Source organism: Zonotrichia albicollis, chromosome 14, assembly GCF_047830755.1.
Source record: "Zonotrichia albicollis isolate bZonAlb1 chromosome 14, bZonAlb1.hap1, whole genome shotgun sequence".
Taxonomy (NCBI): domain Eukaryota; kingdom Metazoa; phylum Chordata; class Aves; order Passeriformes; family Passerellidae; genus Zonotrichia; species Zonotrichia albicollis.
Window position 1 is genome coordinate 13,531,449 of NC_133832.1, and position 14,738 is coordinate 13,546,186.

Here is a 14,738-nt window from a genome sequence, read left to right on the forward strand (position 1 = left end):
GCACAGGTTGCTCTGAGAAGCTGTGGATGCCTGGAAGTGTCCAAGGCCAGGTTGGACAGGGCTTGGAGTAACCTGGGACAGTGGAAAGTGTCCCTGCCAATTTTTTGTGTGTCCCCAGAAGGGATACAGTGGGATGCACTGGAAGTCAGTGGCTAGGCAGCATCCTCCAGAGTCAACATAGAGGGTGGGTATCTCATAAAGGATAAAAAAATAAATCATATACATACACACACATATATGTACACAGCAGAGAAAGAATTCCTTAATGCTTCAGACCACTAACAATCATATTTAAAATCACCAGAAACCACAGCTTGTTTTTCTGAGGGCTGCTCATAAGTTGAAACCTCTGCAGTAACTCCTGAACCAGACAAAAGCCCAAAGTGGTTTTGCCCTTGAAAGCTGTAGTTTAAATACAATTCAGAAAAGCTATGACTTCAAATTCACATACTTGCTGTCAACTGCTATTTCACTCATGTTGGAATTACCATCCATTCTCAACTGTGCAGCTCTCAGCACATCATCAGAGAAAGAAATAATCACATGAAAATCACAAGTCTGTAGTTAAATTTTATTTATCAGTTCTATTGTTAAATGACACAATCAAAGTCAGTGGATTGGCCTGTAAGTCTACACAATAAGACAGCGTCTACGGTGGAAATCAGTAGAATTTGATATGGTTATGACAAAATGGTATCCTTATATTCGTACATCCCCTATATACAATAAACAGTATACACAAAGAAAATGCAACTAGTCTCTGTAAACCATGCACACCACAGCATAAAAACAAGATGCACCTCCTGCAACAGGCCTCCAGCTCGCCCACAGTTAAGTCCTGTTTACAGCAGTGCCTTTCAGTTTCAAGAGCGAATTATTTTCCCCCGTGAAAACCAAAATACAACTGAGACATCATATTGGCAACTGCAGTTCTCATTTAAAAAAAAAATTGCTGTACATGAAGTTATTCTCTTCTCAAAGCTGCTAATGCAGGGTATTGGTTTGCTGCTGCTTTGCTCTCCCCTTGCCCTTGGCAGGGTTGCTGCCCCCAGGCAGCCACACAACATCAGATGTAAAACCACTTCCAGGTAACTTAGGCGTGGAGCCCTAAGGTGTTTTTAAAGCCTTCTGCCTCATTTCCTGCCCCCTGCCCTCCTGGTGTATAGAGTATTACAGGTGAAAGGCAACAGTGCAAGTGAGCCTCGTGAGCATCGTGTCCCCGGGGCTGCGGAGGGCCCTCCCAGCTCAGTGCCAAGCTCGGCAGCACTGCAGGACAAACGTGCTCAGCTTGCTGAAAGTCTGGCCCAAGCCTTGCAGAGGTTTGTATTTATTTTTTTGCATAGAGATTTGTAGGAGCCCCTCACACCACGTTTGCTGTCCCGTGGGCCTGGGGGACCCTGCTCCAGCTCCGAGCCCAGCAGAGCCTGCTGGGGAGCGAGCTGTGCCCCCCATGCACCACACCTCCCTCTCCCCCTCTAACTATGGCTATGGAAAAACTGGCTTCCCTCATTTCCAGTCCTCATCCGGCATCACTATGAAGGGCTCAAGAGCATAGGAAAAAAAAAAAGCCCTGTTCTTATCTGGTGTAGCAAAGATTTACTGGAAGTAAATCCTAATTCAAGTGTAAATCTACTTCCATTGAGCAATTCTCTTTATAATATTGCTGGGATTAGAGAGTTTTATGACTTTTTAAAGACACTACACAAATATCAGCAACATAATTTCATCTAGTTTATACCACCAATTATTAAGGAATGATAAATTCAGCATTATGTATTCTAATGGGTAAGAAAGACTTAAAATGAGACACTGTCACAGGATTATAACTTGGAGAAGGCTTTATGAAACAAACATGAGAATGTGCTGTAACTTTTCCAGAATGGTTAAAATCATACTGCCCTGAAAAATTCTGGAAACAGTGTCTTATAACATTGGCATTGAGTTCAGAAAAGTATGCATGTATTTTTTTTCTTTTTTTTTAATATGAGATAGACCAAGCTTAAAACTCTAAACAGCAGTAGGTAGAAAAAGTTTAAAATTTTAAATATTTATATAACTAGAGAAATTACTTCTATTCATTTTAAAAGCCAATATTATACATAAAACTAGTCAATAATTTTTCTAGACCTTTACTGTTCCCTTCATCGTTCACTCATTAACTTGGTAAATATCATAAGCAGTTGGTGCCCTTGAAAACACATTATTAAAATAAAATTAAGATAAAATCAAAGGAAAAGGATTTGTTCATATACTGTATTGTGAGAGTATGCTAAATGCTCGTTATTAGGAAATGAGTTTGCTTCCCAGATAAATTTCAGCCGAGCATCATAAACATTTTCCAGCATCCCATTTTGTACTCATAACTAATTTAAGGATTTTTTCTTCTTTCACTTCTTTTAAATAAATGTCCAAGCAAACATTTCCGATGAGCCGAGACGGCTCCCGTATTTCATAAATAACCCAACAAACCTAAAAAGGACAATTTAATTACACGCTAAGATTAAGTGTTCCACGTACAGTACAACATTTACTGCAAAGGCAACTGCAAAGGCAACATTTTGACCTCTTTTTGCTTCAGACCCTCGAGAAGCATCACTGGGTTTGCAGGCTGGCTCGGGCTCTGCTCGCTTTGTGCCCGGCAGGCGCGCCCCACTATCGCCGCCAGCGCTCCACGTTCCCCGTGTAGTCAGTGCTGGAGCTGTTCTCCCCCTGCTCCCTCAGGTGCGCCTGCTTGGCCCGCAGGATCTTACGCTGCTCCTGGCGTTTCCGCCGCGCCTCCTGGTGCTCCTTCTGCCGCATGTACTGGTACCGCTGCAGGAACAGGTCTTTTGCATAATCATACAATTCCATGTCTAAAAAATTGAGGGCCTCGATGCGCTGCTGAGTCTGCTTGTCTATCTCCACGCTGGAGGCCCTTGTGCTGTTGTACTGCGTGAACGGCGAGATGAAGTTCATGTTGAAAGTCTTCTCAAAGAGATACTGAGTCTTGCGCTGGAACTCGGTCAGGCCGAAGAAGGCCATGCGCTTCAGGTTCTCCTTGGCACTGTCCAGCAGAACCTTATTCCTCTGCTCCTCGGGCATCACCGACAGGTTGTAGCAGCCCACCAGGCTGAGGTCGGAGAGCATGCGCACCTGGCGGTTGTTGGCCAGGTTGTAGGGGCAGTCCATGAACTCCTGCAGGGAGCAGCCCGACCAGTCGTCCCCGCTGTAGCAGCTGGGCAGCTCCTCGGTGGTCGGCGAGCGGCCGTCACAGACGTGCAGGGACGCCTTCCATGTGGCCCCGCGCTGCACGTGGCGCCACTCACTCAGGTACCGGGACACGGGGTCACGCAGGATGGTGATGTAGTAGAAATTCCTGCCAAGGGGAGAGGAAAACAGAGCGTTCAGTCCCGTGTGTCTCCAGCACAGAGCGCATTAACGCTTGCAATCGATACAAACAGGCAGAGGCACTTAAGAGGCTTTCAGCAGCCCTGCTGCACAGGCTCCTCTGTGAGTTCACCTCCACAGGGTGAAGGACGGCTCAATAAATCCCTGGGGGGAGCGTGAGGGGCTGCATCTGCCTGCACACACACAGAGCAGTCTCTGTTTATCTGGTGGTGTCTCTACAGAGGCCAAGGCAACCAAAGACTGCCCTCTGTGCTGGGCTGTCCATGTGGTAACACCCTCCTGCTGGTGCTCCCACTAACTGATGGCCACCCCAGACCTAGGGAGAATACTTGAAGTATCTCCAAGAATGTAAGCCACAACCCAAGCAGGACACAGGTAGCCCTGGCTCTTTTAATTTCCTAGTACCACAGAGCTGCAGTGACAGGTTTCCACAGCCAGCAAAGAGCTGCCTGTGCTGTGTTCCTGATGAGCAGGTGTGGGTCTCAGCTGCACGAGCCCCAGAGCAGCATAACACTTCTGAGGAAGGCATTTCCTACAGGACCTTTCCTTTTGGAGGCCAGATCAATGGGGTGTGCCCAAAAGCCCCAAACCACTTCCACTCCAACAAGTACTTTGGCAAAGCCCATATAAAATCCTGTTTTACTCTCCTGCCTTCATCTGATTCAGGACTGAAATGATGAGAGAGGAGAGCTAAGTGACTAACAAGAAATTAAAGGATGCATTACAGCCTTTTGTAAGAGAAAACATTTTTCAAGAGAGGTTCTGGCTTTGGTTTGAAGCAACAGGATAGCAGCACACGCGGGGGTCACCCTGCCACTGGGAATCCATCAGGCCACCAGCTGGAAAAGCTGCAAGTTCCACCACAGAACTTGCCCAGAGCTCACTCTGGGCTGCACATTAATATCCACCATCAAACACCATGCTGTCCACCATCACAGCCTGAGGATGGACACAGCTCTTTGAACCTCCACTAACATGACCAAGGCCTCACCTGAATGATGCCGGAGGAACACCATCAGATATCAGCCATCTGCTTAAGCAAATGGAATTAAACTAGCTCAATAAGCAATTTGTGCTGCAGGGAAGGCCACTCCTCCAGGAGGAGGACACCAAGGAGTGTGTGCCCAGGAGCCCTGAGCCCCTGGGGTGTCATGTCCTTGGTGCTGTGCAAGGAGGAGAAGGACATTAATTTGCTTTCTCAAGTGACATTGTGACTGGTCACCTTGAAGTCAAACTTTTCTTCCCTGTTGTTTCCTTTGGCAGAAAAGCCACTAGATGTCAATGTTTTACAGAAAATCATCTTTGAACGGACTAAAATGTGAATCACAAGCACAAAAGGGATCCAACTGCACAGGGAAAGAAAACCTGGAGAATCACCATTCCTCTTCCTATTTAGAGCATCCACACTCATGAATAATTAAGTAAGTAGAAAGTACAATAAACGTGCAAAGCCAAATAAAACCAATGAGCCCAGAACAGAATCAGTGGCTGGAAACAACAGCATTCAACACTTGGAGCTGGGACACCACAATCAGCACCACCCCTCTGCCCAGAGGGATTTGGCCACAGATTCACACAGGCAAAGGGAGCAAAAGTCCCCACCACAGCCCCCAGGAAGGTCCTTATCCACAGAAGTGCCATTCAGTGATTTCACTGTGAGAGCTGGGGGTAAGAGGGAGCAAGAATAAAGCTCACTTTCATGAGTGGCAGCTGCTAACCCCACACTGTCCCTTGCAGAGATAGGGAGAGTTTTGCTCTGTCTTATCTCAGCAGGTCTCTGGTAGCTTTGGAGAACCCAGCCTGGCAAAGAGGAAGAGCACCACCTAACCAGCTGCTCCAATGAGCAGGAGCTGTCCCTGACAATGCTTGTGTCTCAGGCTCCTTTGGTGCAGCAGCAACCCAGCCTTGTCAGGATCCCCAGCAGGGGGAAATGGAGCATCTCTGGGACAAACCTAAGCCTTTGTTTACCTTCTGCCAGGACTCCTGGGCCTTGGATCTAGTTTACTGGGACACTGCACTGAAATAATGACCCAACCATACAGCACTAACCTCTAGATTAACTACAGCAACAAACCTCTGATGACTGTGGGGACAAAAGCAAAGCCCTGCTTGCCCCAGAGCCCCTTGCAGGAGCTGGGCCATGAACAGCTCAGCTCAGGGGAGAAGGGTGCAGGCACAGGGGTGCTACCAGCTGGAGGAGAAGGCCAAGCAGACTGTGTGCTCTAAGGTCATCACAGAAATCGATGGGGAGTTAATGCAAGAAGGGAAACAAATCCTGAGCCAAGATCGATGCAGTGAGTGTTTTATTACAGCCCAAACTCTTCAGCCACTCTCCCTTTGTGCTCCTTGGTCACAGGCGGTGACAAAGCGTCTCCCTTGGCTGCTGTTGTAAAAACAAAAGAATGAATAAAAACTCAAGAGGGAAGAGGCTGTGCTGTAACAGAGCCCTGTCAGCCTGGGCTGCCTCACCTGGGCAGGTACCTTGTCTGTGCCTGCCAGGGAAATGCTGCAGTCCAGGGACACTGGGGGGGATGAGGCTGAGCAAAGGTGCTCACCGGACTCTGCAGTGAGCATGGAGCTGTCTGGGCCACCCCAGCACCCTGAGCTCAGGATGCCAGGCAGGGACACTCACAGGATGGCCCAGGCAGGGCCCTTATCCTCCCTGGCCTAAGCACAGCTGGCTGGAACAGTCTCACAGCTGTTACTTATTCCACCTTGTTATTTCCCAAATGAATCCTGCTTTCAAAAATTGAGAAGACATGTCTTAGAGAGAGATGCTTTGTCAGTTGCTGGACCAATCTCAGCAGTTTTATGCATTTCTCTCCTGCCTATTGAAATGTTACCAAAAGAGGCACTGCCCCTTTGGGGAACATCAGCTTTTGCCCCAAGCCTCTCCTCTGAGTTAGGAATCATGGCAGCTCCAGGAAAGCAGCTGTGCTGCTCTGTGTTCATCTGTACTGAGCTTCAGAAAGTCACAAAAGCGTTAATGCATCCTCAACTCAGAGCTGTGCCAGAGATGAATTCGGCCATCAGCACTTTGAGCATCATTCTGCTGCAACTGAGGAAGACTTAAAGCATTGCAATTATTTTTAGCTCTGTAGGTAACAGCTTGTTCTTTCTGCTGCCTTACCAAGGGGGTGCTGAGCTCCTGCCTGCTCCTTGAAGCGTGTGCTTCAGAGCCCAAAACAACACGTTTGCAGGTAGAGCTCCAACTGCTGTGAATCATCTCTTCAACTCAGAGCTGCACTCACCAGAATGTGGCTCTTCTGATGCAGCTGGGGGGCCACGAAGCAGAGAGAGGGAGCTCAAGGGCAACTCACAAAGTAGGTTGAGCTGGAGGCTTCAGGAATGTGGGATGATGTGGCAGTGACTTGCTTCAGTCTCTCCCTGAGCACTGCTGTTCCTTGAGAAATGTGGGGACTGAACAGTCCCACAATGTTGAGTTTGCTCCCCATGCTGCACCTGTTTGCTTTGAAGGATAATCCTGTGGTCACACAGTCCATTTCTGCCAGCCCTTTCCCCAACTCTGCCAAACACAGGGGCAGAATCAGATTCCCTTTTTTTTAACCTAATCTGTTTTTTAAAGAATCCTTGCATCAAATTTTGAATTGCAAAATAAAAAAAATAAAAAAAAAAGAAAAAAATATTGATTTTCAAGTAAGGAACTGTGAAACCCCAAGGGATGACAGCACTGAGTAAAGCCAGAGACTTCAGAGTCTGGAGAAGCTGCCAGGGAAGGGATATGCAGGTACTCACACCACAGTGCTCAGGGGGCTCATTGTGTGCAGAACTAAAGAGGTGGTGGCATGGGGGACTCTAATTATGCACCAAAATGGGTCAGAATCTCCCAAAGTCAGAGCACAGCTCACCCCAACCCCACTGCCCCACTGTTTAATTGCCTGCTGAGGTTGAGGGAGGCTGGAGGTCAGATGCTGGCAGCTGCCATGGCTTCAGCCTGGAAACCTGAGCCTGGCTTGATGGAACTATGAGGTAAGGACTGGAGAGGGGAGCTGAAAGCTGAACATGCACTCACCATTACATCCATTAGTGGATTAGTAGGTGAGGGACTGAGTGACCTTTTCCCATTTCTGCTGAGAAATGAGGCTGCAGCAAGAAGGGCTTTGCAGGTTACTGAGGGTGAGAAACCTGCAGCCTTTGCACAGGGAGCACTGCAGCCCCAGAAACATCCCCATCTCCCCCACAGGCTGTTCCCAGGGCCAAACTAAGGCAGGAAAACACAGCTTCAGCACAGGGCTGAGGCAGCACAGCTATGATTTCCAGGGAAAGTACTGGGGCAGTCCCATTCACCATGCAAAAGTAAAGCCAAGCTTTAAGCTGGCTCAAACACACCCATTTGTATCTAGGTCAAGCTCAGCCAGATGGCAAGCCTGGCTAGGACGTTTGGAGTCACAGAAGGGGCTCGTGCAATGAATGGGAGGCAATTTTATACAAGTGCCTCCATCTCTTTGAGTGGAGATGGGGGAGGAAAGGAAATTTGGTAAGTTTCCAAATCTGTGTGGGGTTTTTTTTTGCCCAGTTCATGGACTTTGTGGTACATTAATAGGCCAATGTGAAACCAAGTTCTGCTCCAGGTGGACGTGGATATTTTGAAAGAAAAGTTCCCTCTGAAGGTGCAGGGGCAAAGGGATAGACCAGATTTGTGCCACATCCAGCAGAAATGCAAATAAAACAAACTAAAACCCTGCAGCAGAGATTCTGCATATAATGCAAAGGATTAAGGATGGAGCTACTGGAAAAAGAAAAATAATCATAGGGTTGGCACTTCAGCACCAGAAACAATGCACAATCACCAGAGCCAGCAAGCAGCACAAGGACATTCATGTCCTCCCCCCCTCCACACAAACTGCTCATGCTGCTGAATAAAAATCTAGAGAGCTTGCTTATAAAAGAGTAGCCACATACTCATTCTTTTAAAAGCTGAGCAATTTAGGGTTTTTTTGAGATGGCAACTTGTCTCAGCTCATCTGGCCACAGGAAGATGCTCCTACACTGTGGCACAGATCTGAGATCCCATCTCCTTCTCCTCCACTACTCTCAGCAGCTGTGGGGAAACTGAGAAACTGTGTCACAGGCAGTGTCCTGCACTTCTCCCTCATCCCACACCACCTGGAAAACGTCCCTGCTCAGGATTATTTGACAGCAAAGTCACAGACAACGATGGAAGGTCAGGAACACGAACGGTGCGAGTCTCACATTCCTTGTTGTGCTCTGAGGAACCCTCCCCGTGGGCTCCAAAGCTGCTGATGGATTTTAATCTCTGGCAGAGGGTCTCCAGCCCATCAATCATGGCCACCACATCTCTCTGAGAAGTCAAACTCAATTACACCATGCCGGGCGCCGAGTGCTCCGCTCCCAGAAGTTGAGGTTAATTCCCATCAAGAGTGGCCCACTGAGAATTTGATTTGCTAATACCACAAATTGTTCCTCCAAGAGAAATACCGCTGCTGCCTAATTTGTTGGAGTCAGGCATCTGTTTGGAGATCACTCAGAGAGAGGCAAAGCGCTCATTTGATACTGTGACTGATCCTGGTTCTTAACAAACTCTGTCACCTAGAGACACAATCAGAAGGACAGGGGTGAGCATCCTGTGAGAGCCTCTCCTGCCTCAACCATCCCTGCTTGGAACCTCCCCCCAAAATGAGAACACCTCTTCCCTGCCAAGAGCTGCTCCTGCAGCACAACTCACAGAGATGAGGCCAAAATATTTGGCAAGTTTACTGGGCAGTGTTGGAATCAAATGTTTGCATCCACTCTAGATTGGTTCCAGATGCTTCCCAGCAGTGATGTGGATGGCAGTGGCAGCAGTGAAGATGCATTCATGGCCCATGGGCTTCCCACAGTGCTGCTCTGCTCCAAGGCCTCCCAGCCCCACAGACAGCAGCAACAAACCCCATCTCAGAGTGGGAGAGGAGCAAGAGGGGCTGTTGAGTTCCCCTGAGCTGCAGGGAGAACTCAAAATAATGAAGAAATGAGACTGCATAATGAAGAAATCTGTATCAATCTCATGCCCAGTATTCCGTGGCTGCCTGCATGCCCTGGATGTGGATCTGCATGCCAGGGCTTCCCCTGGCACTGTCACAGCTCGTGCAAGGAGGTGACCATGGAGCAGGGGTATTGGAACAGGACTGATCCCCTTCTCTCCTCTCCCCAGAGACCTCAGTGCAGCTCAGGCCCAGCTGCACCCTGGGCTGGCTATACTTGCTCCTACGAGACCTCTCTATATTCAGGCATTGAAATGAAACCAAAATTCCAGGTCCACCTCATCCAAAATTCAAAGTACAGTAAAATCTAAATGAACAAATCCCTTCTTCATGAAAGAAGCGATGGATAAAGATTATGGGGAGGGAGAGAAGGAGGAACAAACACCCCTTTCCTCTGCAGCAGCCTGCAAGACTAGCCAGACTATATTCCTTTACTCTGGGTCTCAGGGTGGCAGAAGCAAATAATGCATTAGCTCTGAAAAAGGGCCTGGAAGGAAAGGAGATAAGTATTTCAGGACTGTGAATTAAAGCTGTTAGCAAATGCAAATTTACATTTCCTCTAAGTAATCATTATGTTTTCACTTCTATCAGCACCCAATGAATCACAGAGATGTTTAGTCTAGAAACACTAATGGTGGGGGTAGGAAGCCAGCAGCCTACCCACAGCAACGGCAGCAGGAGAGAAGTGCCAGAGAAACCCATAAAAAGGAGCTGGATTTTTCAAGAACAGCAATTACATCAGCCCATCATTGCCCGTGAAATCACCAAAAATGAAAGATCTGCGGGAAAAAAGCATTTCAGGCACAGAGGAAGGCAGCGATTTAGCAGGTCAAGGTACACATTCATATATGTGCAGGCATGGCATATGCAAACAAAGATAATGAAAATAAGGCTTTAAATAAGTAAAAAATATGCAGCCTCACACACGCACATGCTCCCAACTACCCTCACACACAAAATAATTGTCCACAGTGTTGCCTGCAGAGGGGAGAGCAGCCCTGCAGATCTGCCAGAGTGGTATTAATTTCATAATTGCCTGTATTATTAAGATCTCTGCAGGACACCCCTGCTCACAACCAATTCAGCAAGAATAGTGACCTTTTAAATTATTTTTTTTTCCAGCAGTGCATAAAAAGAGAAGCAAGTTTCTGTTTTTAGACTCAGCAAACACAAGAGTGACTCAGCTGCTGGTGCCGTTCCTACTCCTCTGCCTCCACCCTGGAGTCTGGCATGGGAAAGGGTGGCAATGGGGCCCAGAGCCATCCCAGCCACCTGACCTGCCGGATAAAGGACTGAACTGCACTTTGGAAACACCCAGCTTCCATCACAGCCTATCTAGAGCAGTAAAGCTTCCCACATCATGAGCTTGGTTATTTGACAGAGGCATCAGGATGGAGGCAGCAGTGGTGGGGAGGTAAAACACAAGGAAAGGAGAGAGAAGGTGACAGGAGGATCAGTGTGTGCCATGTCTCCATTGTGCTGGATGACAAGCTCAGCACAGGTGACACTGGAATTGTGAGGTCTCAGCAGCAAGGCCTTGGCTTTGGAAAGTGCCTTCCTTGCCTAGGGCGATTATCCCTTAATAAACAGAGGCAGAGCTGAATTTTACTCTTAATGCGCACTAAGAAAACTCAAGGCGTGAGCGATGTCTTTTGAAACACCGAGCTCTGGCACCCACAGAGCGCCAGGAGCACCTTCTATCCTGGTGTGAGGAGCTGTCCCTGTCACCTGGAGCTCCTGAGCCACATCACACACATCTCCCAGGAGTGGTACAGCATGGCCCCAATCACAGAGCTGTTACGGCTTCATTAAAAAGCATGGCAGATATCCCAAAGCAAAAAGGAGGCCATTGCAACAGAGCTGCTGAATAACCACAGGATGCTGCTATAAATCAGATCTTTACAACAGTATTTACCCCATTTAAATGCTGCTGCAGGAATTAGTTTCAACGTGTAACTGATATTTCTGCGGTGGCAAAGATCGAGGTTTGCAAAGCCTGCACTCCATAAGCAGCGGTTTACAGAGATGGAATAGTGGCAGTTTTTCATTTTCCAGAGTCCACTCACCCTTCCAAGAATCTTAATGCCTCATTGATTCATAATACAGTACATAAAGATTTCATTTTTTCTTGCACACAGTGATATATTATGGAGGCAATCTATTTTGCCACTGAAAAGTTTGCTTAGTAGAGAAATTTGGAGTTTTGACATTCAGGAAATTACAGTCATCTGTAAAGTGCGATTGATATGCCAAGGCTAACATTTTCATTGCACTTATGGAGCCAGAATAACTATGCTAAAATATTTATTATATTCTAAAAAAAAATCCAACTTCTTGTTTATAAAAAGCATCTATTTAGCAATAAAAAAGCTTTATCCTAATATCCATATATATTTTAGCTATGTCTTAAATGCACAAAGCCACATTCTCTCTGACCAGATTAAAATACTTATAATAATCAAATCAAACCAATGTTTTAGACAGGCTCTGTGTGTGCAAGCAGAGGGCACGAGCTGACACGTGGCTGCATGGAGCTGCACAACAACAGAGAAATGAGATAGGGGCTGTCACAGTGAACCTGCCCAAGGTCCCTAAGGGGATGTGGACACTCATCCTGCCAGCCACCAGCCACCCACAGGAAGCAGGAGATCACTGAACCCTGTGTGCTTCATTTGCCAGTTCTGTGGCTAACACGATCCAGGAGGAAATGGGTGTGGAGAGCTCCAGTCTCAGCTTGGCACGCACACTTGTCTTCTTTATGAACACACCAATGTGTATTTAGAAGTTGTGATTTCTCCTATATCCTGAGCACTCACTGCAAATTCATAATTGCTGCCTGAACACCCCTCCCAGCTCCTCTGCACATGAGAGTAGCTGCCATTGAACATCCCTGCCTGGGTGCTGGAGAAACCTTGGAGCTCTCAAGGAAAAGATCACACAATCAGCCCCAACAGCCCTGCATCTCCCACAATGGGAAATTAACTCCAGAGAGGTATTTATAAAATCATTTGTTACTATATCAGAGCTCGATCAATTCTCTTCAATAATACATAAAAGAAGGAGGTTTGGCTCACACGAAAGAACGTAATTCCTTCACAAGCCATTTGCAGATAATCTTCCCTACTCCAGTTAATACATCCCACGATAAGTTATACAAAAGTGCTTTAAAAAACTAAACTGAGGATATATAGCACATGAAAAAGGCACATTAGTGCAACTTACATTTTGCTTATCATGACTATTGCTCATACAGAAAACCAGGGAAAATCCTTCCCAGTCTTTCTAAAATTTTGTCAAAAGCAAGCATCTATTGAAAACATCTTTGCAATGTAATTAATGAACCGATACTAATGAAATTCTCAGTCTGCTGCCAAAAGAGGGTAGAGGAAGGGACAGTGTATTTACAGCTGCAACTTCTACAGTTTTAATTTCAGCTCTCATTGATTCCATTGAGCACCATGAGACTGCATAATGAAGAAATCTGTATCAATTGAAAATACCAAGTGTGCTCCTGCCCCACTAGGGCACTACTGTAATATCATGTAATGGAAGGGGATTCTCATTTAATTGAATTGGAAATGAAATACATATTAGCTAAGAAAACTTAATCAGTGCAATAATATTAAAATGGGCCACTCAGACAAACTATTCTGATTAAGTCACTTGCAAACATTTCCGTAATCATCACTGAGACTTGTGGTATTAATGATTTAAACTCACTTTTCTACTCCAGGGAACAAAACTGCAATTTCATAGCAGACAATTAGAATATTTTAAGCCCTGCCTCACACACTACAATACAGTCTCCTGGCAGAAACACAGGACCTCATCCTGCAAGGATGCATCTTGAGCCGTGATGTACAAGGTCTGCATGGATGCTGGGATGTTTGATTTAAGATGGGAGACAGCCCTGAAAGCACCTGGCTGGCAGGGAAATGTTTCTGAGGCACTGGCTGTGGTTTCTTTGCAGACTTCATCTTTAATCCTGACTTGTTACTGATGGCACACTCCGATGCACTATAACACTCTGAGCTCCAAATGGCTCCCAGCAGACCAGGATTTTAAAACTTGTGTTCACACACAGTTGACATAACTGGATTTAAAATTTTCATGGAACAGCAGAGTGCATTTCTAGTAAAACTCCATGGATGCATTTGTTGTGTCAAAACTCAGCTGGGAGGGGTTTTACATCAGCTAGGCAAGCAAGACTAAGTAAACATTACAAGATGTGCAGAATGTCTTCTTTCCCTCTGCTAGTTCCACCCCAAACATCTAGTAAAAGTATATCTAAGTATATCTTACTCAGTCTGAATCAGTGAGGACAATGCCCTTAGAGGGCCATGTTAAAAGAAAATGACACTTTAGACTCTCATACAACCCTGAACAAACCCAGAATGTGTCCATTGTGCTGTGCTCAGGAGGCCACACACTCCAAGCTTGTGGTGTGCCTGGAAACTGGAGACTGAGCTGGCAAAACCTCATCAGATGCTTTCCTGGCAATCAGTGACAGCACATTCAGCACTGACATCAGCTCGGACACATTGAATTTTTCTGCATTTCAGATGCTCCCTATATTTTTAATTAATCTGTAGCATTAAGACATTAATAACCCTACTTGCAGACAGTCAAAAGCAAATTCAATTCTTCCATCTTTTCAGTGCCATGAAGCAAACTCCAGCCAAAGTGGCAGCTGAACTGAGGCCACCACAGAGAGGCAACAACCTGGGCTGGGCAAGGGGAGCAGTCCAGTTCCCCTCTGTGCCAGCTGAAGGACTGGCACTGCTATCCAAAAAGCACCCAATTCCACTGCCCTTGCCTCATCCTCTACTCTGGCTATCTCACTGTGAGGGTATCACAAGCTTGGGTCAGATCTGACCTTTCTCTGAGCAGTTTCTCACTGCAGCTCTTGAGCCCTGAGCTCCCAGCCCTCACCATCCACAGCCAAACAAGTTGGCAGTACATGGAACCCTCAGCTGGAGGGAAGCCTTGTGTAGGACAGCTGAGAAACCCTTAAAACCAAGCTGATTTCAGCTGAAGCCAAAGATAACCTACCCCTGCCAGAAGGGACATGATAAACTTGGTATGATAAACCTAAAGCAAAATAAACCACATTACATGTAGGGTTATTCACTAAGGTCACAGCTCTGGATCTGCCACTCCCCCAACCTTGTCCTCAAAATATGAAAGAAAAAAAGGAAACAAACAAAAAAGACAAGAAGCAAAACTCTTCTATGAGCAGCAAGAATGGTTCAAAACAGTTTAGTTCCTATCTGTATCTCTTTGAAAGATTTTCAGAAGACACAGTTCTACTCTTCCATGGATTATTCTGGCTAAAAATGTGTGTGACAT

General features: G+C 46.4%; 1 protein-coding gene across 1 annotated transcript in view; it reads right to left on the reverse strand.

Moving 5' to 3' along the window:
* Positions 1 to 557: 557 nt before the first annotated feature.
* Positions 558 to 14,738, reverse strand: part of HS6ST2 (heparan sulfate 6-O-sulfotransferase 2) — a 126,056-nt gene continuing 111,875 nt past the window's right edge. Inside the window, exon 2 of the mRNA XM_005488178.2 lies at positions 558 to 3,355. Within this exon, the coding sequence (XP_005488235.1) occupies positions 2,653 to 3,355 (703 nt within the window). The 3' untranslated portion in view covers positions 558 to 2,652. The remainder of the gene's footprint in view (positions 3,356 to 14,738) is intronic.